A 24,196-nucleotide genomic window follows, 5' to 3' on the forward strand; every position below is an offset into this window, starting at 1 on the left:
GCTATTACAAACTGGTATATTCTTTTCCCCTAATACTGAGTCACCTTAGGACTTTGTGTACCCTACATACCATAGGAACTTCATGCTGAAACAGCCTAAGCTTATTCAAGTGCTTAGTATAATTTACATAGCAAATCTAGTAAAATGTAAAGAATATGTAGTTCAATACATTTTGAGGGTAAGACTTGGATTAAAACAAATTGACAACTTAATTTTTTTAGTAGCACTCTTATGGATATTGTTCTTCGGTGGTTACTCTACCTGGTTTTTGAAGGCTGCAGAATTCTCTTCAAGAAAACTTTAAAATGCAATTTAGTTCTTTCATTATATCAGTGTATGTGTATTAATTTCTAATTATTTAAAATGTCACTTAAATGTATAAATTAGTCATAAAATGAGGAAAATTAACATCTTAATTTCTCTTGCTTTGTACATTAGGAAAGGTGAGCTTGGTCTCTTGGTCACATAGTTCAGCAAAGCTGCCAGGAGCAGATACTGGGTCTAGCAATTCCTAAGCTGGAAGTTGGTGGGAGTGAAGAGTGCCCTAGGAAAGTATGGCTATGTGCCTGCCAGGATTTTTACTCCTTGCCAGGAACTGGTTGTTGGTTATCAGGTGGTAGTCATTGGATTAGGTGACCTTGATCTAGTTTGAGTGCAGGCACTGACCAGGGGACCTGGCTGACCAGACTGATGTAGCAGCCTCACAAGTAGTGGAGACTTAGGAACTGGTGGTGAGCAGGGTATGAGGAAAGTTCAATCAGCTGAGTGCAAGCTCCAGCTGCTCTTATCACAGGAGTTTGTATAGCTGTGCTTGAAAAACAAGTGTAAAAGCAAAGACTTTTGGTGAGGCTAGAGCAGCTGTTATAGTGGCAAGGTGCTGGGTGGTTCTGCCATTCAAACATGTCCTTCCAAAGGATGATGAGAAATTGGGAGATTGGAGAAGAAGCCATGAGAGTGATGGAAGGGCTAGGAAGTAAGATTTTTGTTGGGAGTGTCCTGGAGCTTAGTCTCTTCAGCTTAGCAAAGGTTAACAGGAACGCAAACTAGAATTGGAGGACTCTTAAGTCTCGCAAACAAGCCCATAAGAAATGTCTGTAGCAACAGTAAAAACTGCATGTATTCTGATTCTGAATACTGCTGATGCCAATCTGTTGGGCATGTTTAAAGAATGAATGCTTGTCTGAAAGGTTAAACTCTAATTTGAATGTGAAATAATTCAGTGAAGTCCCATGGCCTGTTATACAGGAGGTCAGGTAAGATAATTAAGAAACCTGATGCTACAATATACGTATAGGCACAGCTCTGCACATGCGGACTTAACTGACCATGTAAATACTACCTGTTTCACAAACAGGTAGGGAAATTAAGTTATTTGAGGCTGCCTTCACACTACTGATGGGAGAAGGAACTGATACTACTCAGAACAGTCTGAGAGGCTATTCGTTTCCCTGTCTGTTTGGTTTCTGTGCTGTATGGTAGCAGCAACTCAACTTGCAGTGGAGGCTGGACCTCCTACTGAGCCCTCTTCTCCTGAGGTTCCTCCTGTGCTCTGATGGGACACCAAAATGACACCACGGTAGAGTACAGTGGTTTGAAGATAAACAGGCTAGGGCTTATGATGGGGAATAAAAATACTGATACTGGACAGTATTTGATTAATTGGGATAGGAAAGACAGTAGGATAGGAGGAAAATATCCTATAGTGTATGTATTAAAAAAAACCAAAACAAACCCACCTCCTAGTAATTACTGCTCAGGTATTACCCTGGAGACTTCTCTGGAACTGTCAGAAGTGGTTAAAAATCAAATGAGGTGTTAGAAATTGGTAGGAAAGGAGCTGTGAGCGAACCTACCAAATGTCATCATGCCGTTGGATAAATGGATGTGCCTGCAGGCTATGTGCAGATCTCACTACCCCTCTCTGAGGATGCAGTTGTTGGAAAAGGTATGGGGAAGGCTTTTCAGGATTGCGAAGGAATTGTTTCCCTTCAAGGGAGCTACAAATTGAGGTTCTTCAGTTTTATCAAGCTGAAGAAAGGATGTGGTACAGGCTTAGTCATGGATGCATTGGAGAGAGTCAGCAGTGAATATCTGCTGATTATCTATTCATAAGGCTCCTCTGATGGAGAGTGGCTTTGGAAAAGAAAGTACTTTTCCAGGGAGGGCATAAGGAAGTGGCTGAACTCTTTGGTGGAAGATGTTTTAGAGGCCAGAAGTACAGAAAGGCTAAGGAAAAGGAATGAGAGAACAAGACCAGCTGCAGATGTTGAACATAATGATGTGAACTCAGATTTTTTTTTCTAGCTCCAGAGGTTCTTAGAGTCTTTACTGCCTGGGGCACACACTAGGGCAGGGGTCCTCAAACTATGGCCCATGGGCTGCATAGGCCCCCCAGGGTCCTCAATCCGGCCCCCGGTATTTACAGACCCCCCCGCCGGAGTTTGGAGGGGGAAACCAAGCAGCCGCAGATGACTGCCTGCCACTGCATCCGCGCGCCGGCCCCCTGGTTAAAAAGTCTGAGGAACCCTGCACTAGGGAAAGGGTTACTGTGTATTTGCCATGTTTCTTTTCATTTTCCCTAACAGGAGTCTTGAGGAAGCAAGTGATGGAGAGGAGCAGCTCTCTATACTGCTCTTGCTAAGTCCTGATTCAAAGAAATCTGATGGGAGAAGTAAAAAGTGGGGGAAAGTAGCACAGTGAAGGAAGGGAGGTGAGCGGTTGGGGAGGTAACATGGCTACCAGGGCACAGATGGAGCAGTGGAAGATGATGCCCTGCTCAGATCTAAAGGAAGTATCTATGGCTCTGCCTGAGTATCTCACTGCTGGGAAAATGGCATACAGGTGAATGTTTGATCCAGTGTAATTGTCCTCAGGATCTTAAAAGCACAAATGTGCCTCCAGCATGCCTGAGTAACATCAGTAACATGGGACAGCTTCTGCCAGTGAAGAACCTATAGAGGACCACTCTTCTAGAGATACAGTATGACCTCTTGCAGGAAAAGGGTAAGATCTGGAAGTTCTCATGTTTAAATTTGATAACTTCTCAAATATTTCTTCTGCCAACAAAAACTGTTTGAACAACTGATCTTTCAAAATGTGATTTTTAAATGCAGTTGTTATTGAAAATAGATTTAGCTTGTGTTGTCTCTAATGCTGTATATGCAGATCATGTATTCAGTCTGCATCCCAACTGAAATCACCTTCCTTGCAAACCTATTTAAATCAAAAAGTAAAAGCATGAATCCTTGAGTAATATTGATCATTAATTCCATTAGCCAGTTGCAGGACTGGCCCAACATGCACAGAGCACCATAGTAGTTTAAGTGAATTGTCTGGATTTCTTGCTAAGATTTCTTGACTTACCAAATTTCTCTGGCTTTTGAAATACTTTATTCTTTTTTTGATGTCAGCAGCTTTCTGTCTTTTGCCCATGTGGCTGGGTCAGGCTGGTCACTCCCCATCTTTGCTTTTCTCAAGAGCCATTCTTCTGTAAATTTGCATTATTTTTGTCATGTTCAGAACAAAGGAAGTTGTGTTTTCAGGGAACAAAAATGCACCTGAGATGGTAGAGAAACAAATCTGAGGATACTTTTTGTAAGGAGTAGTTTAAATTCTGGTTATGCTCTGTTAAGTTATAGAAAAAGTAGCTGTCAGTCCCCTGTTTGGATGGGAACTTCTTTCCAGCAGCCATACTGCTTTGCCTAATGCAGTCCTGCATCCTCAAAGGACAAGATTTCCTGCCCAACTGAGTTCTGAACTGGCCCACTCCATTACTTAGTTCCCCCTTGTGACAGCAAATGTCAGAGTAAGTCTCTTACTTCCACATGAAACAACTTCTGGCATACAAGTTCCAGAAACCAATTGCATAAGTGTCCATGTAACCTTTTTTTAATTGACCTCTTATACCGGAAAGCTGAGTTAAAGTTCTTGAACTACAAAAAAAACCCCAAACACCAAAACCCTACTTGACAGTAGCTGTGAGCCTTCATTGCTGTGAAAGCCACAAAAAGGTCACTGGCTTGCATAGCTGTACTGCTCTTCCAGGAAGCAATGCTTTTGGGGCTGTATATTTTTAGGCAAGACCAGAAACAAAACGTTGTGCTACAGAAAAAAGATTGCTGTAATGAGTGACAAAATGGTAGTCAAATTAATGTGCCTCTAACCTTGCATTTTTATGCTTATTAAACACAACACTAAACTGCTCCTGCATGTTTTAAGCAGTGGTGAGATCTAAATATGAATCTGTCACAGGTTAATTGTTTTGTTAAAATCCACTGGGCTGATTCTTAGCCACTACAGACCTGCCACAGGTAATGTAGGGTAATGCTAGGCTAATGGAGGTGAGAATCTAATTATCTAAACCACACTTTTCCACCCCAGCTATGTATGCGATGCCAAGGAAGGAACTATAATGCCACCTTTCCATGCAGTTAAATGAGTGCAATGACTTTTTTATTACCAGCAGTATGCTTGCAGAGAGGTCTGTAAGACTTATTACAGGCAATGAAGTAGTGTTGCAAAGAAAGCTATTGGTAATATATAGAAGTAAAGCTGAATGATAAGAATAAGTTGTCTTAGAAAGAAAACACATGATGTATCATCAGCAAGTGATTAAGATGGTGGGTGGTTCTTTCAGATGACTTCTGTATCTAGAAGTGTATGTTCTAATGCTTCTGTATTTTGTATTTAGTGCTGAATGTTTTCTTGTTTGGCTAAAAGGGATCGTTCAAAGTGCCTCACGCAGGGCATTCAAAGTCACTAGTGACAGTTGAAAAGCAGGGTCCTGGTTTAACATACAATGATCTGACAGGATTGTGTTTTTCTAAAAAAACAAAACTTTAAACTGTTGCAATGACAAGATACTGCTATTCAGCTAGCTAGCGGTACTCGAAAAAAAAAATAATTGGAATGCTGATTCCATCAAATCAAGATGTGGTGCCACGTCCATCAGGAAGCTGGAGCAGGGTTTCTACAGCAATAGTCCAAAAGGTTAGAGCACTGCCCACTGCCTTTTAGTGCCAGTTCAACAGAGTATCTGCCCAGTGTATAGGTACATCCAGGGGAGGGATAGGGTCTGTTTTAGTAATTGCACATCTTACTCATGTCGCTGATCATGAGGAGGCCTTCAGAGACAGAATTTCTAAAATAATCATCTTTCCAAAGAGGGGCAGGAAACATTATTTCTGAAAGGTAGCTAGGACTGCAGAGGTGCAGGCTGCATCTTACCACTCTGAAAAAGATGTACTGGAGCTAATGGTGTGGCTCAAAGTTGTGATAAGAACTTGTGACTTATTACAGCAACTCTTGTCAAAATAGATTACTTGTGGCTCTTTCATGTTGATACCTTTCCTGTAGGCAGTGAATGGGCAAAATTCACTTGAACTGCTGGAGAGAACAATAGACCTTTATAGTGTCAAGGCTGCATCCAGATTTATTCAGGCATGAACTAGAGCAGAGCTCCACCTCCAGAGCTTTGAAAGCTGCTACCCACTCAGGTCTAGCAATTCTTCACATAATGTGGTGCTATGGAGCCCCTAATCCCAGCCCCACTTCCAAGAAGGCTGCATGTGTTTTGGTTTTATGATCCAGAGGGAACCTTTCCAAGGGTGGGGGGGCAGGAGGGGGGATAGTTTAGTACCCACACTCCTTAGTCCAGAGGAGGGCTGGTGCAGAAGCCTGGTGTCTAATGTGCTGATGTTGGGGGTGAGCTCTGACATTTCATGAAAAGGTTCTGCGACTGTCGAAGACCTGAGGCTTTCAGGCTTTCTGCACTCTGCATGGTGATGGAGGCTCTCTGTGCTTCTAGGTATCACTAATTGAAGTAACCTATGTACCTTCCCACCCCAGGCTTTTGTTTGCACCAGTTTATTTTGAGATGGTGTGGGCAAATGGAATCAACTTTGTCACATTCTCAAGACGCTTCTGATGATGGAATAAATAGATCAGAACTGAAAGACTGTGACTGGAAATATCTAGCTTCTCGGGAATCCTTCCCTTAAGACTTTTGAGAAGAGAAGGTCTGGCTTACAGGGTGGAAAGAAAAGCTCTATTTGTATCTGTAGTATATAACCTGATGTCTGAGTTGTGCTGTATCCTGGAATAGTGCATTACTTTCTCAGGCATCCTGTAAGTTATGCTGACGTGAACTATGCTTCATCAAAAATGTTTTTAGCCTTTGAAACTTATTTCAGGAAGTTCAGAGGGATGGGGAGAGACTCAAGTAGCACTGTTATACTTTTGGTGTGCCTTGGTATGGGTGGGTTTTGTGGACTGTGAAAGGGGATTTGAAGAAAGTAATATAAGCATACTAGAAACTACTGCCCAAATCTGGAATGGACTCAGCTTGAGGTATAGGCAAAATCTACCTGCTGCATTTATATCAGCCGGTACTGTGACTGGGTATCCTTAGCAGCCTTGCGCCCCAAATATTGAACTCTTATGCTTGAATGAAGCCTAGGGTTAAACCAGATCACAGTATGGGACAATCAATCTGCTCAGCCCTCTGCAGACACAGAGATCTGCTCTACCTGTGCTCTAAACCACCTGGATGTACCAAAGTGATGCAAAGTCTCTATGCTCCCAAAGGCTCTTTGCAGTGCCTTGGCACAGCTGCTGTTCTGGCTTGGAGCTGGGGTGGAGGAAGGACAGGTCTGGGTGGCCCTGCTCCTCCACTGAGCACCCTGCCAGAGTTGAGGAAGGGCAAATCTGAGCAGGAGACTCTGAAATGGTGCTCCCTTTTCCACACAAATACCCTACATGCTGTGGCTTTTCAAAGCAGCTGTTGGTGTCCTCAGTTGTTTAGCTTGCATATGAAGTACTGGATGTGAGGGCTCTCTCTATCGGTATTCCCAAACTCTCTAAAGCCAAACACATGGTAGACCATACTCTCAGGTATGCTAGTCTCCTTTTAAAGGGGGAAGGACAAGAGAAAAGCAAGTTTGGGGTTTGTTTCCTGAAGAGTTAACATGAAGGTTGAGGAAGCTGAGATTAAGTCTTTGGGGATGATGGGGAGGACGCTTGTGGAAAATAGCTTAAAAATACAGCTTGGGATTTTTTTCTAGCTGGTAATCACAGAGGCTAACAGGTTTTTAAAATTAACTGTATAAATGAGCTGAGTGGTTACAGTATAGGTTGACAAATGTATTACAAAGTCTTATGAGCCATCATTGTTAAATAACAGTACTGTGACTGGTGGAAGGAAATTGCATTTCCAAAAATTGAAGGGATGAATATCTTATGCCCTGGATAATCTAGTGAGCCAGCAAATGAACAATGTTGATGGGAGTCTGTGATACATGTCCTTAACTAGTAAAGTTAAAGTAATGCAATTATAAATTGGTTCCCATGTTGGTAGTTAGGATACCTTAAAAATTCCTGAAGAGGCTTCCTTATTAATTCCTGAAAAACAAATGCAAACTTGAAATAGTTTTTTTCCCAATATATTATCCATTCCTATAGTATCTTCAAGTTCCAGCTGCTGTAGCAGTGCTGTTCTTCAGTGCATCTGTACTGGGCTAAATCCAACTCGCCTTAGTCACATCAGCAATACCACTGCTGTCCATAAAGGGTTTGCCTCACTAAACTGGTACAGGATTTGTTTTGTTTTGAACAGTTATGACTTTTTGCAATACCATGTTGCAAACTAGAATTAAACAAAAATCTCCAAATTTTGAGACAGAACATGCTAAAGAAAGAAGAAAGGACAATGTCTGGCTTTTGTGTGTCTTGAAAAGAATAGGCAATATTTTCGTAACTTTTTAGTTGTCAGATTTCAAATGCTATCTGAGGAAAATGAAGTGTCTCTCAGGGGAATTGGAGAATTAGAACTGGGCTCTTGTTCCAACTTCTCTGCCAACTTTCTGCATGACCTTGGCTACAGTATGTGCCTCGGCACCGTTTCTTACGGGAAGGATACTTACACCAAGACACTAACCGACCTTCACGTTACCATTGTTTGCTCTCACTTCAGCTATCCATTATTTCAAGCTTCTGTGGGCTGGCTACCACACTATTCTCTATTTCTGTTCCAGCTTATCCAACCGCAATGAACTTGTACAAACTGGTGTCTTTGTATAAAAATGCTTATTTTGCCCTTAAATAGCTACTGAAAATTTTAAATCCTAACACTACATTTTGGGGGTGTTTAGTTTAGGATGATGTGTATCAGGGCAACCATAGGGAAGTTTTGGACCTAGAGGATATCTGGGCTGTTAATTCTGGGAGCAGAAAAGGGCTGAAGATCTAAGTTTCAGGGAGGTTTAAGTTCTTACAGAAGTAAGATTTTTCTACCAGCACAGGGCTGGCAGTGTTGCGACAATGGTTTTACTTGGTTTGAAGGATGGTGAAACATGGTGCTGGGGAGAGCTTGCTTGCTGTAGTTGGATTTGTGCAGTACGCAGAGCTCAAGGCACCTGCCTACATATTATTTTAATGCTGTTCTGGCAAGAAAACACAGGCTCCTGATGTGATTAACTGTCATAGTACTTAAAGTCCAACCTAACCCCCAACTGATTAGCTGACAGGATGATAATAGGTGTTTCCAAGCATTCTTATCCTTCCTTACCCCAACCCTCACCCTGAAATGTTGGTCTAATGACCAAGAGTTTGGATGATTCAATTCTACAATTGTTAGTAGGATATTTCCCTATTTTTTGGTTCCTATTGAAACTTATCCTTATTCATTGGAAGCTGAAATTGTGACAGACTTTTGCTTAGATTTTTTGCTCAGAGGGACAGTTCCTAACTAAGGGGGTAGTCAAGAAACATAAGGACATTATTTTCCTCTTTGTTTTTCTTTGTAATACTCTTCTTTTTTTTACCCCACTGAGTCTGGGACACCTGTGGAGGTAACTTTCAAGTGATCTAATGCCTTGAGGAGAGGAAGTCTGAAGACCTTTCATTATTCCAGCTTCATAAAGCTGGAATTGTAGAACAGATCTCTGTAGAGAGGTTTTGAAGTAGCCTAGGAAAGAAAATGCTGTTGCAGGAGTGGACCAGAGATGGTCCACATGCAAAGCTAATGGGAAAGGGATTGCAGGGTTGTTCCATGTGAGGGTGTTTGCATTTAGATACTACAAAAAGAGGGGATTCTTGCAAAATTGGCACTTTAAGAAAACCAGTAATCTTAAGTATTTTCAGGCAAGCCCACTGAATTGCTGGTTGCTTGTAAAAATCCTTACAATCTGGAGGTTCTTAGATTCAAGGGTTTACTTCTGGCATGTTTGTACTTACCTGTGATACAAATGTAGGTAGGTGTAAAGGAAATTGGGACAGGTGCATAATTTCAACTGCCTTAACAGGGAGCACAGCCCTGCTGATCTGCCATATGCTTTCATCTTACCTGTGCTCCTGAAATACTCCAATGGATTTTAAAATGTAACTAGTTATTTGTGGGATATACTGTTCCTGTCCCACCAGATGTCTGATGGACCAAATAGTTGGCTGTTGTGTCTGGGCATGCCTTTAAAGTACTACAGGGTTAGAAAACACAAAAAGTGTACTGCACCTGGGATTCACCTGTAGTCATGGGCTCTGCCTTCCATTGCATATGTACAGCTGAGTACAATTTGCTTGAAAGCTGCTTCTTACAGAACTGAAGGTCATTTAAATGTGCTTGCATATTAGTCCATACTTAAATGTATCTTCCATATTGGTTTCCTGGACTGGTTTTATGAAGATCTCAGCTTCTGCTTTTGGCTCTTTCACTTGTATGCAGTATTTGAAAAGATGATACTTTTCAGTGCTAATAGACCATCCCTATTTTTCACCTGAGTTTCCAAACTTCTTAGGCATTACAGAACTCTTTAATCTCTCATTTTTGTGGTGTATTTTTTACACTGCAACTATGAAATGTCCACTTGGAACAGTCTGTGTATGCTATTTACAGGGAATGGATCTGCACAGGGAATGCACAGGAGGGAAATAGAGCAGATGCAGGACTATAGCAAAGCTGTTATTTTGCTCAAACTGAGTGTCAGTGACAGTCATTCAGTATTTCATGACAAACTCATTTAAACCACTAAGATACTGGAGGAAATGCTGTAGTGCACACAGCAGCATGTATCACTGCTGAGTCAGAAGGTTCAATGACAGTAACGTCCACTAGGTATTTCAGTGTACTTTTATCTTTTGACAGATTGGTTCTTGACCTTACATAAAGTTGCTATAAAAGTACACTGGTTTTCCAGGCAGTGAATAAGGTAACTTGAACACTTTCTCATGCAGCCTGAGCAGTGGCTGTGGCTGCTCTGTAGCTATGACTTTGAGCCTGTTCCCAAGACTATGAATGCTGTATTCCTTTACAGATAACCCTTCCTTGCTCAGGTAAACTTGTTAATACTGACTCAAGAACCAGGATTGCCTAAAATTACATTTGTTTGGCAGAGCGTTGCTATGAACTTTGAAGAATAACATCCTATACTTGCTATAAGATGTTCTATTTCTTCAGTTATCCTACTGTCACTGATTTTTGCATGATAGCCATATTCAAGGACAGCTCTTCATAAAAACAGAGCAACTGCTAGCTGGGTTTGATTTGCGTTTTTTAGAACAGCTCAAGTGCAACAATTCCATGTATATGGAAGCTGGAAATGGCAGTGGCATCCTCTGCTGTGATCTGTCTTGACACTTTGTTTGCTGACAAATTCCAGAATTTGAGCCTATTGGAAGAGTGGCATTCGAGCTGTAGCTGTCACGTGAGATAAGGGAATAATATAAAGAAAAGAAGATCAATAATTGGGAGAAGAACCATAACCAACAGAATGTCAGTGTTTTTTGTTACTTTAACAGTATATGTTTAGATATGTAGTGCTTCTGGCCTGGCTATTTGCTTATGCTTAACAAAAGCACTTTTAAAAATAAAGCCATTGAACAACAAGCTTGTCCTGAACTTGATATCTTCTTTAAGACCGATAAAAGCATTTTTTTCAAATACAAAGAAATACTTCCAAGTTCCCTGCTTTATTACCACATCTCTTCATAATGGATTAAGAGTTGTGAAACGAGTGAAGTAATCAGATAGCATAACCCAAAGTAAGACTGTCAAGACATGAAAAAGTTAGCCTTGTAAAAGCTAGTCTTGGATCTGAAGTTTGTTCACTTACATATCTTTTTTGTGATAATTTAAAAAAAAATGTTGAGAAAGGATTAGAAAAATGTACTCCAGAGAGAACACTTGCAAGTATCTCCTGTGGATTAATCATAAAATAGGACACTTCCTGATTAGGGAAGTATTATGAGACATAGCAGATTGGGTAGCAATTACAACAATGGATTTACACAAATAACTGTTTAGGAAGAATAGGTACATAAATTAATTCTTTTCCAGTAAACTGCACTTCAAGTACTTTAGATATCTGTAGATGTATTCTGTAATATCCTAAGCCAAGAAAATATTTTAATCTATACGCACGCAAGCAAACTGAGAAATAAGTTGCTACATGGATAAGTTTGGCTTCTATTCAGAATGTGGCACATTAAACTGAGCAGGATTGTACTGACAGGGTTTTCCTCTCACCCCTTGTTGTCTCCTAGAAATAGCTCATCTACTGTGTCCTGTCCTGCTGATGCTTTGATGTGTCCCAGGCATCCCTTAAATCTGATTTCTGACAGTTTAGGTCTATTAAATCTTTGCTCTAAAGTTTTCCCTGTTAAAATCTTACAGGATCCTGCCTTGGAGACAGGAATTAAGCAGTGGAAAGAAAGGCAAATACATTTGTTAGCTATTCAGTTTAGAAGCACTTTCTTCTGTATGCTTCTAGAGGAATATCAGGAAAGCGTCCTTGGGTATGTCCTTGGATAGCTTTTGTATGTTCTTCATGAAACATCAGAAAAATGTCTAAAGGATGACCTGGCCTTTGGTCTGATTCTCTGGCTGTCATTTCCATATGGATGATAATCACAAATAGCCACTGGGCAGAAGTATCAGCATCATGACTAACAAAAAACCCCAATGTGCAGAGGGAATAAATGCTATGTCACTGCTATATTGCTTTACTACAAGCAGTCAAGCTTCTGCTGGATGTGTTTTACCAGATAGGAGTCCTTCAGAAGAAAGTAAAATTTCACCATTATTAAACTTGCTTAGATAAGTGAGGTTGTACTAGTTGTCCACCCTGTCCAATATAAAACCACGCTGAAAGTTCCAGAATCAAGATCTCTACATCAGTGACTTGCCTGCTTCTATCCAGATTTGAAGTTTTTTGAGACTTGCAGATCTTCATCAGTTGAAAGAGCTCAAATGCTACAGTAAAATGCAGGGATTGGATAGTTCAATCTCTGTCCTTCACTTTTCCCTGAAGAATTTGTGTACTCCCTGTTCTTGTTCTCTCAAACAGCTGGGTATGTCCGGGATTACTCCAATAAATCAAGAGGGTTCAAGCTAGTGAAATCAGAATTACCCAGTTAACTGACAAGGAGTCTGTCACTGGAGAACTGAAATTCAGAATTCAGTAATGCTTATTTTTCAATTGTGACAGGCACAAGCTGCAAAACCACTTGTTTTAGTCTTCAAGATACTGGGAAATATTATGAGGTCATGAAGCAGTCATCTTCCTGTAGTATTTCATAAATTATTACTTTAAGAATACTGGAAACTAAAAATCTTCAGTATATAATCTGTTTCGGTATTATGTCAACACTGATTTAATTACAAAGAATTAGTTCTAAAGTTTGGCTTCAGTTTGCAAATTTGTTTGCTTTCAGACCTTGAAAAGCAAGGCCTGACCCACAAAACTAATTACATTGTTTACCTTAATGCCCTTGGATGCAAGCTTATTTCCTGTTCTGTTGTGCACTTCAGTCTGGTCTGTCCAAACACTTCCATGATCCTCGCTGTTCATAACGTACATCTGACCTGACATTCTCATATTTTTTTCTGTTGTATTGCTTAGTGACATTTCCCTGGGTAAAGCAATATTTTCATTTTTGCACAAGGAACAGATGCAGCAGGTAGACTGAAGTATTTACCCAAGGCTGTATGGGAAGTCTGACAGAGCCAAGACCTAACTCCAAGGTATCTAGAGTTGCAGCACAGTCACCAGATCTCCATTGTCATCTGCTTGCAGTATCTTCTAGTGCTTTCCAACAACAGGGAAAAAGATCACTTCTCCTATGGGAACAAAATATAGTGCTGTAAATAGAGTAATTCTATTACTGATGCTGGGTACTGGCCAAAATCACTATGGGATTCTTCCACAAGAATCTTTCCTTTTCTTTTATGTATTCCTGATTGTATTTAGTTTGCTTGCTTTGACCTGTATTAGGTACCATAAGTAATATTTTGGATAAAAGCTGAAAATTATAAAAATGCTCTGACCAAATGAGAAGTTTGAGAGGATAATTGGATGCACAGTATATTTTGTATAAAGAATCAGATTTATACAAATACAGAGTGTGGAGCTTAACTTGATTTTTTTTTTTCTTCTGCAGCATGGAAACCAGTCCTGCAGAGGATATTATTATTTTAAAATAATACAATTTTAAACAGTGTAAGAGAACAGTAAAACTAAAAATATCACCTCACTATTTAAAATAGCTATATGAAAAAATAACTCCTGTCCTAAGGCTCTCGCAGTATTATCCAGAAATGCCTGAACATCAGGCAGGGTGTCTCAGGGATGTTGCATTATGAATTTTATTTTTGGCAGTGTTATTTTTGGTAGGAGTCATTTTCCAAGAGAAATGTTACAGCTTTCTGTAGGTCAGTCAAACTTAGGATTTGATCAGCTTGGGGTGGGGAAGTAATTTGAGGGATACAGTTTACCAGGAAAAGTTGTGTTCCCATTAGCTGCCCCAGGCAACCCCAGGGTGGCAACTTGGACTAGCAGCAAGGTATGTGAGTTTGTAAACTGAGGGGAACTTGTGTGGAAGAGCAGTGCTCTAGGCCAATGGATTGAAGCCAAGTAATTGTTGTAGAATAAATTCTTGCCCTAGAAAATCACAGCTGAGAACACATGTGGGCCACCCTACACCCTGGGAAGTTTTGATATGGGACAAAAGTGAGAGTTCTTGAAATCCACGAGGAAGTCTCCTCTACAGAGATGCTATCCAGACAGTTATGGCTAACTGGTAGAAACTTTTTGTTCTCTCTTATTTAAATAGTTTGATTATATAAACAACTTTAATCCATCTATGGCCAGATGTGTATGAGCTCTATTGAAAATCATTGGATTATAGTGAGACCAGACATCCTCTTTCCAGCTACTTCCTTAGCCTTGCTTTGAAGTACAAAACCTGGGAGATATTTAATACAAGGAAATTAATTTTTTACAGACTTTTTAAAAAGCATTAACAAACATTTAGGAAATACTATGGTTATGTTACAGTTTATCTCAAATATTAAAGCTGAAACCAGCAATAGCTTACTACTTGTCTGGGAACTGCAAAAGCACTAGAATAGCTGCTCATGTAAGAGTTAATACTTCATTTCTCTGTGTATCTCAAAGGAATGCTGAACTTTGATACTGACTCTTTTTCATAATAAGGGACAGATTCTGGTCTCAGTAATTATTCTGGATATAAAGCAGTGTGATATACCTGGATGTAGCCCTACAGGGATAATGCTTATTTCAACTGCAGATTAAAATACTGTTAAGACTGGAAGATACCAAAGGCAGAAGGATGCTTTAATGAATGTACTCATGCTCTAGGTGTTCTGTGCCTCATAACATTTTTCCCACTCATGTGTCAGTTCTCTAATCATGTCTGGGTCAAGTTGCCTTTTCCCACCAGATGCCACTTTTAGCTTGGACTCAGTCCTGGCAGTTGCTCTTGTCCCTTCTCTACAAACCTCTTATGCTGGCAGGAAAATAGAAGTACTCTATCATTAGTCTCACAGAAAGAATCACTGCAATGCAATTTCCTTCTTGTACAAAAGTGAACTGTAATGGGGGAGATGGGGTTGCGGTGTAGATCATTCCTTCCCTTTATGTAGCAGAAGGAAGAAATCTAGGGACAGAAGCAGCTGGAAACAGTCCCTTTAAAACTGCACAGCATGAAAGGCCATATATATGGCTCATTATAATACCTGGTGGCTCTTCAGAAGTGTCTTGGTAGTTTGTGGAGACACTGGTACACCACTTGTACACAACTCACAGGGCTCAGAAATCAGTCCTAGATGCTTGCCCTGTACAAATGGCTCACGGGGGACTTCAGCTGCTGATGTGTATGACTTGCCCGTGAGTCTGTCCCTGCCTCTTTGGTTCAGCTCTAGGATGTAGCATGTGCAACTCCTGCTCACTCAATAGAAGAGTATGTAGTCAGTCACATCTGCTAACAGCGTCAAAACAGTTTTTACTGCTTTTTATTCCTGTTAGCTTTGCAGAGACAATACAGCTGAATTGTAAGGCTGGTGCATTATTAGCAGTTCATTTGCCAAGTTCCCCTAGAGAATAGTCTCAGCTAGTACTGTTAGCTGGATATGCACCCTTGCTGACTCCCTGATGCTGGACTGGATGTAGAGCTGTGGGCAAAGGAGTGGCTTTTTAAAGGTTTACCTTGAGTGTGAACCAGAGGCAAGAAAGTGGGCTTTCTCAGTGCTGTGCTTCAGAGAACAGATAGCATTAAAGATGCCCAGCATAAATACAACAGGGAATCCCAAGTGTGACAAGTTGCACAGAGCTGCTGAGGCCCATATTTTGTTGCTATTTTGTGTGTCTTCATGAGAAGACAGGATTTGCGCTGCATTTGTTTACATGGAATAGACCTAATATTTCTCTCGTATGGGTTTCTTTTTCAGTGGTACATAATGTACGTGTTTGGTTTATGTATGGATGTAACTTTGCTATGTTTCCTGGTCATCAGCTTTTACTAGGACAGCAAGTGTCTAATGGTAATGCATTTTGAAGACAAACTGCTGAAAGTAAAGGACTTATTTGTACTTCTCACTGACCATAAAAACATTGCTTGTGACTTTTTTCAAGCTGACCTTAGAGCTGCTGAAATTTTTGCTGGGGCTAATGAACTTCCCTGGTGTGATTCATGCAATTTCCAAGAGAAGGGAGCTACGCTTGAAAACTTCAAGGGCTTCTCTGTAGCAAGAATTACTCCTATATATATGTGTTGTAACTAAGGGTCAGAAACTGAGTGTGCATTTAAAGGCAGAAGATGCTCTGTAAAATTAAATGCCAAAGAGCCCCTGCAAGCCTGTATCTCCAACTTCTGTAAACCTGACCCTCAGTCTTCTGACCTGAGAGCTGTCGTTATCATGTCACTCATAGTTCAAAGGCAGAGGTAAGCAAGTTATGTATACGGAGTAGTAGTTTCTTAGTATCCAGCAGGTACAGTGATGTGGTGGTGTAATTTAAAGTTTGCCTATGTGATTTCAGGTGTCATTCTGCAGGCTGAGGACTAAAAGGCATTGCTATGTCTGCAGAGACCTTGGTAGGGAGACTTTGGACCTGAAATGCTGATAGAAAAGAGCAGCAGCTACAAGCAAAGCTTTCATGGTTAGCTATGAGAGCTAGCAGAGCAAGGGCAAGAACAAGACTTGGAGAAGTAGGCAGGGCTCAAACAGGGGATACAGGATCCAACCAGGAAAGCAGGTAGCACTTGTGGCCAGGAGGAGCAGCTAATGTTGTAGGCTAGCAACAGCTTGGATAAAGCCTTGTTATTCTGCTGTTCAGGTGACACAGCCCTGGAACCTGCTGACTGCAAAATGAAAAGGGATTGATAATACAGAAGATGGGGAAGCAGCCAGATGGCTAAACCAGGGTGCTAGGGGAGGAAGGATGCAAACAATTACAATGCAGTTTTGGGAGAGGTATTATATCGCTGCTTTTTGTCTTCGTGTTGTCCTTTTTCTCCCATTCAGTAAAATAATAATTTAATAAGAAAATGTTTTCAGGTGTGGAAAAACTAGGTGTATGAGCACCAGACAGCTTAGTTAAATTTTGCTAGCTTTGGGGTGGGGATTCAAGTGGGTGTTTTATTACTGGTCACTGAAGTTTAAACCTGGCATGGTTGTTATCAATCAAAGGCTTTCAGAAATGTTGCAGAGGGCTGCATGTAAACTCAGGACATCTGTCCTGAGTGATTAAGACATTTTGTGGCAGCTTTGTTTGGTTACAGTTGGAAGCGATATGCTATTTAAATGCATATCCACTTTTTCCTTTTATTAGTAGGATAGTTTGACAGATGAAGGAAGACAGTGGCAACTGAATCCATGCCAGACTTCTCTCCACAGTATTTGCACGGGGAGGTGGATATGATGTTGCAGAACTACTGAGGGTGGCTGTGGATCTGAGCTTACTATAGCATATTCATATTATTGTGATTATTCATATCTGTAAAAATAACAAAGGTATTCACTCCACACAAAATGGAGTATGTGTGGTGTTACACATTTGGACTCTTGGGAAGCGTTGCCTGCAAAAAAAAAAAAACCAAACCAAAACCAAAAACCCTGGAGAAGCTCAGAACAAAACAACAGACACTTATGAAGCACTCTGACAATCAAACAACACAAGCAGAAAAAATGTTTAAAAGAGACATATGGCTTAACATGCTGGCCCATTTTTGGTTGATCTTTTTCCAATCCTTCTGCTCTCTCAACATAACCTCTCTCCCAGTCCCTCCCTATTCCATAAACCCATCTGCCTTCATCTGTTAATTCAGCCCTCTGTTACTATTGAATTGTTTATCAGCCAAATGAGTGTGGATGAGCTCCTCTATTCCCTCCAACCTAGTTAAAACAGGTCTGCTACTCAATGGTGGGCCAGTGTTGAGAAAAACGTAAATTACTAATAATGTCTGGAAACCTTTGAGAGAGAGGCCAGAACAACTGAGCATTTGGAGTCTTCAAAAAAATTTCCAAGGCCTGGATGCAGGCGGCACAAAACTTTACCACCCTCCTGAGTATGCAGTGATCTTTGGTTTAGTGTGCTTTCACAAGGTAAGAGGAATGCCCCTGCTTGTCTTGGGCTTGATCCTTTTCCAGTTCACTCTGGGAGATCTCATGAGAAGTCTGAACTGATCCAACAGGTTTAATTGCCTCATAAAGGGGAAATCTCAATTCCCCCACCCCCACCTTGCTGTGATTTCATTTCTCTCTCCAATGTACCAGTGGGATGTGTTAATCTGACTCTAGTTCAGCTAATAGAAAACTTACCCAGCAAAACAGTGGATATCAAAGGATCAGGTAAAAGCCTTGGCAGGAAGGGGTGGGACCACCAGATCAGGAATTGGGTGCAGAGCAAAATCAGAAGCATCTCCTTTCAGTAGGAATTTGTTTTGAACACCCATGAAAATCCCCTTTACTAGCTCTGTTCTAGCACAGTATTAAAGCATGTGTCTAAGCACATGAATAATTGTCTGGTCAGTAATATAGCAGTGCTGCCTGTGAGAAAGGTGAATTTGGTCAGTCTTCAGCAGCATTATTCCTCTTGGGGGAGTACCTTCAAAACCTATTCCGGTAACTAGAGATTTTTTTGCTTTACCACTTCAAAGAGGGTCTCCAGCTGGCACCTTGAAAATGGTGTTCAGCTTCTGGCCCCCTCACTACAAGACAGATGTTGAGGTGCTGAAATGTGCAGAGAAGGGCAACAAAGCTGGTGAAGGGTCTAGAGCGCAAGTCTTACAAGCTGCTGAGGGGACTGGGGTTGTTTAGCCTGGAGAAGAGGAGGCTTGAGGGGGGCTTATTGCTCTCTATAACCACCTGAAAGGAGGCTGTGGGCAGGGTGGGTGTCTGTCTCTTCTCCTGGGTAACAAGTGATAGGATGGATGAGAGGGAATGGCCTCAAGTTGAGCTAAGGGAGATTTAGGCTGGATATTAGGAAAAAATTCTTCACTGAAAGGCTGGTCAAGCATTGGAACAGGCTGCCCAGGGAGGTGGTTGGGTCACCACCCCTGGAGGTGTTTAGAAGATGTGCAGATGTGGCACTTTAGGACACAGTTTAGTGGTGGACTTGGCAGTGCTAGGTTAATGGCGCTCTGATCTTAAAGTTTTTTTCAACCTAAATGATTCTATGATTCTATATGTTAATTAAGCAAAATCTGTCTGGTGCTGTGATTCTCCAGGGTTTTCTGTTCTCTCCTGGCTCTCTCCTGTTCATTGTTGCAGTTATGCTGTCGTGCTCTAACTTTTTTCATAGACAATGAGACAATTATCCCCATCGCAGCATGGATTCCTAGGAAAATAAGACTTGCATAATTACTTGGAGTGTCTGGCTATATACAATCCATGTTATCTTTAAACTAGCTGAGACCTGTTATACATGTTAGATGGGGGAGTCTCAACTATACCAAGTCCTTACAAGTTCTGTGACAGCTAGGTAGAGAAGAGACCATGATAACGTGTGTTCCTACTCACTTCCCTGGTTAGGGATTAAAGGTGTGATGTGAACTCTCCATTCATTGGACGTATCAAAGGAGCTATGGGGGTGCACACCTAAATGTCATTGACAGGAAAACTTGTTGGGATATGGGCTCAGTCTTTGAATTCTTGAGCATGCTTTATGAATTGGGGTTTTTTTCCCCCTAAGGAAAGCCTTAGTTATAAAAATAGTTAGTCTCTTAGTAGGATGATCGTAAACTTTGTGCAGGAAAAAATATGCAGTGTTTGTCCACGTAGAATAACTTTTCATAATCTCTGGGTATCTCTTCTGCTAGGGATGCTAATATTTAACCTCATTCCGCTTTGAAGAGGGTTAGCATTTACTCCAGAAGGAGAATAAAGGCAGAGGAAAAGGAACTTACCAGGGACAAACATCAAACCAGTGTATATCTATAGGTAAAACAATCGGGTGAAACGGCAAAAATCAGGCCATGCAAATAATTGTAACTGAAGGGCCGGAATTCTTTTGATCAAGCTGAGTAAATGCTCCAGTAATTCAGCACCTGTGTAAAGAAATGCCTCTGTAGACCCAGGATGAAACAGGAATGGAGTTCAGGCTGTTGTGTAGTGTGCTGCCTGCTTCTGCAAGGAAGAGAGTTGGTAGCTATAGGGGTTGCAGTCCTGCTAGGGCAGACACTGCTTTTGGGCTTGTCCCATGTCATTGCCCGGCAATTTTAATCCTTGGTCAACTCTTCTAGGAGAGTCTGTCACGATGTCCTCAAATGTTCACATCCAGGCTGCCAGGAAGGAAGGGTATAGTGTCCAAGAAAAAAGCAGGCTGTGCCCAAGAGCTGCCTAAAGACAGCTCTGTAGAGCCTGAAGTCGTAGCACCTATGTCAGTCAAGTACCTACTGCCATGCATAAGCATAGCATTCAGCTGAGAATATGAGCAATCCTGTATGTGTAAGACAAAATATAGTAAAAGACATTAGACAGCATCAGCCAAGCATCTTTTTAAAGGCAAACTGTGTGTGTCAAAGTCAGTAGCAGTTCCAAGTTCCAACAGAGTGAATAATCCAAAATGAGAAGCCATTGTGAGCCAGGTATGAGAATCACTTGGGCATAAATGAGTCTAGTGCCTAGAAATGCTGTCCTGTATCACATGAGTGGTGGTCTCTTTACCAGGCAAAAATTGTGTGTTGGTAAGACTTGGTGCTTACTATGTTGCAGGAAAGGTGAGTACTCTCGTGACAGCTAGCTCAGCTGGAGATTAATCCAGCATAAAGAATTAGGATATGCCCAAATAACATCAGAATTGTTAAATGGCCCTCACAACACAACATCTTCTGCCAGTTCTGCCAAGGTGGTGGATTTCAGTTTCAGTCATCCAGTCTTATATAAAGGCCACCCAGAGCCAGTGGCAGGATAACAGCTGTGCTCCTGTATTTGACAGATTAAAAGGACAATATAAAGCCTAAGCAGCTTGAAGTTACTCACAGGTTTTATACAGCTGTAAGGCAAGAGCATGCTTAGTAAAGGACTTGGAGGCTGACCACTTTTTCTTTCAGAAAAGCTCTTTTGGGGGAAGTTTGGTCTGTTTGCACTTGGCCCCTAGAAATGCCAAGACATAAATCCTGTGAGGGCCTTACTCAGTCCTTCCATCATTACCCAGATGGGCTCCAGTCAAGAATCTTGCAGAGGAGGATGTCAGTGGATTTTTTTATTGGCTGTAACATTACAACCGCTATATTTGTCTGTTTTTCCAGATGAAGGTGTACCTGGCCCTTGTTAACAATAACTTAAACTTCCCAGTTTTCACTTATTTTAAAATGCTTTTTTCAAATAACTACAAACTGTTCAAAGTACTGTATGAAGTAGAAGCTCCTCTGATACATAATAGGCATGAACAAGCCACCAGAATGACATATTTTGGAAATGAAATGGAATCAATCTTGCACAATCTCAAGAGCATAGGTCAATAAATAAAAGAAGGCATGAGTATGCCTTAGTTTATGGCTGAAAAGATACTAGAAGTTGTTGACAGGCCTGTGGGATAACAAAATTTGCTGTGTTGCTTAGCCTGTGGGAGGTTAGGGAGTGTATAATAGGTAGGCATATAAAATTCAGATGCTTATAATATAAATAAGCATCTGAACTGCCAAAGCTTAGTCTAATTTTGAAGTTCCTTATGCATTATGCAACTCTTCTCCTTTTCAGTAAAATGCAAAGTTGCAATGGAAACCACTTTATTTCCAATGTGTGTAATTTTCTTCTTTTGAGGAACAGAAGGGCAAAATGTCCTCTTCAAAGCCTGGTTCACTTTCTGAATCAGTTGGCATGTTCATCTTCTGCTTCAATATTTGAATATTTGTACATCTACTGGAGGTGGGTACACATTTTTGTCTCTTGATCTTAATTATGATCTCCCTGGTTTTACTCAAATCCCAACAGGGGACAGCTTTCAACTTCCTTCTCCTGTAGGAGATGGACAGTGTTCTTAGTCTGAAAGGAAAGCAGGCAAGGTAGCTACTGAAAAGGAAAGCATGTGCCTGGCCCTCCTTAAAGGGATTCCTCTTCCCCATCCTCTCCCCAGGTCCATGGAGCACAGCCAAGTCTTGTGCTTGAAGTCTCATGGTCCCAGCATGTGCTGATGGGGGATTTGGCTCCTCCTTGCGCACCTGTAATGTTAAACTGCCTCTGTGACTCAGAATCAAACTTAGGAGCCTGAGCTGCTGGATTTTGGATTTAGACTTCTTTTTGAGTATGTGCACTTACTAATTTTTCCTGTTTTAGCTAACCTAATGTCTGTGATAGAATCAATGTCTGCGTCCACCTTTGAAGGTAAGCTGCATGTCTGAGATCAATACATGATGTAGAATTACACCGGTAACCCACAGGGCCAGGAGGAGCTGGAAAAGCTCAAAGGGGGCAATGAATCAAGAGTGAGGAGGCTTGGGTTGGTTCTCTGCTCTCTTCCAGCAACTTGCTGTGTGACCTTCAGGCAAACTATTCACCTTTCCATTCCTCTGATTCCCTCCCTCATCTTTATTCCTTATTTACACTTTCAAAGCACAAGGGCAAAAGCACATGTCCACCATGAGCAGTTTCAGTGTAAGAACTGATATACAGCTTTAAAACAAGGAGGCAAGCATCTGGCTGGATGCCTCCTGTAGGTATCTACTACCATGGTCTACTGCAGTCTGTGATCAGTGGCTGGCTTCCTGGGGCAGGAGAGACAGTGTGCTTGCCCAAATGTCAATAGAATTTCTCAAATATGTGCAGAAGAGTGTGCATGCAGACGTGCCCAGGGATGCATGTTGACTTTCTTGTGTGGCCTTCATGGCCTGGTATGTCTTTTGGTCTGCCTTGGTCCTGGGAAAGAGCTGCTGTGGCTTTGTGATGGGCACCCCGCTGGTCTTGTGTGTGGGTGATTTTGATTGTAGATGTATTTTCACTAAGGTAATAAAATGCTAAGCCATTCTCTTTCCCAAATTCAATTGGATTTTTCTTCTGAGGCTCTGCTGATACTCTGTTCTCATTTCTCCTGTTTTACTTCTTTAAGAAAGGAAATGAGTTGATCAGGTGTAAGTTGGAGGCACAATGCCTCTGAAGATATTTCAGTGTGTTGACTGGAAAACTGGAATAAAATCTCTTGCACTGCTCTCAGGAACAGTAAATCTTTAGTTCCAAATAAACCTGTATGAGGCCCTCCCCTCGTGCATGTACACATGCAAAGATGGTTTTAGAAAAAAACTTTAGCTTCAATTGTGGTATGTTAGAGGGCATATTTTTTAATCGACATGTCTTCACTTCAGGATACAACTTCAGATCCAGGAGACTCTTGAAAAATTGGCATATGTAGCAGCATGGGGGGAAATCACCAACAACATGGTTTATAAAAAAAAAAAGCTGTTATTTAACAACATTATAACTAGAAAAATGAGGTGAGGGGGCCTAGCAGACCTCTGCAGGGGGGTTGTGTCTTTTCCCTGCAGAGTTGGCCTTCACCCCCCTTGGCAGGCAGGTGCAGGAACAGTGTGCTGCTGGTGGAAGCTGCTGCTGCCAGCGCTCCTGCTCTAGTTTTGGCGAGCAAATGTGCCCAAATGCAAGACCTGTGGAAGAACTGAGCGTGTGAGCACCTGTGTCTGGGAACGTGCTCTCTTCCCAGCTGCGGCACTGGGGCTTTTTCTGTCCGGGGATGCTGTTCCTGGAGCGCTGCCCAGGAGAGGCGGCGGGAGCTACGGGAGGCGAAGGGTGCGTGGCCCCTGGGGGCAGCGGGGCTCTCCGAGATCTTCCCCGTGTGTGTGTGGGGAGGTGCTAGGGCCCGCCCCAGGGACCGTCCCGCTGGTGGAGGGCCGGCGGGGGGGCTGCGGGCCGGAGCTGAAGGGGCGAAAAAATGAATTGACTTTTGTGCCCCCGCCCCGTGCGGCAGGGGCTCTCCCCGGGTGGCGGGTGGGGTGCCGTGGTGTCCCTGTGAGACCAGCTGGGGGGCGGCTCGCCTGGGTGGGCAGGGGCCCGCTCCCGCCAGACGGGCGGGCGGAGAGGGAGGCGGCGGGGACCGGCCCCAGGCCGCCGGGCGGGAGGCGGCGCGCTGAGGGGCGGGCCGGGCCGGGCGGTGCTGCCGGGCGGCCGCCGCGGCGTGTGGGTGGCTCCAGGCGGCCGGTACCCGGCGACAGGCGGCGGGGTGGGAGGAGGCTGGCGGGGCGGAGGAGGAGAAGGGAGCGCGGCGGCGTTGCGGGTGTATCAGCTGGTGCTGGACTATGGTGCGGCTCGGCGGGGGCTGAGGCGCCGGCACCCCGTCCTCCTCCCTGCCCGCGGCTGCCGGGCGGCCCCAGCCGCACGTGTGGGATGTGAGCGCTGCCCGCGCCGGGGGAGCATGAGCTGTGCCCAGGCCGGCATTGTCCAGGTACGAGGGGCTGCTGCCGG

General features: G+C 42.4%; 1 protein-coding gene across 2 annotated transcripts in view; it reads left to right on the forward strand.

The window, feature by feature from the left end:
* The first annotated feature begins 23,938 nt into the window (after positions 1-23,938).
* The window catches only part of HECW1 (HECT, C2 and WW domain containing E3 ubiquitin protein ligase 1), a 258,160-nt gene continuing 257,902 nt past the window's right edge, over positions 23,939-24,196 (forward strand). For both annotated transcript variants that reach the window (XM_055709166.1, XM_055709165.1), the window contains exon 1: positions 23,939-24,176. Coding sequence is in view for 1 of the 2 variants with exons in the window: in XM_055709165.1 (XP_055565140.1) it covers positions 24,147-24,176 (30 nt within the window). In the remaining variant the exon portion in view is untranslated. The remainder of the gene's footprint in view (positions 24,177-24,196) is intronic.

This window comes from Falco cherrug, chromosome 4 (assembly GCF_023634085.1).
Source record: "Falco cherrug isolate bFalChe1 chromosome 4, bFalChe1.pri, whole genome shotgun sequence".
Lineage (NCBI taxonomy): Eukaryota > Metazoa > Chordata > Aves > Falconiformes > Falconidae > Falco > Falco cherrug.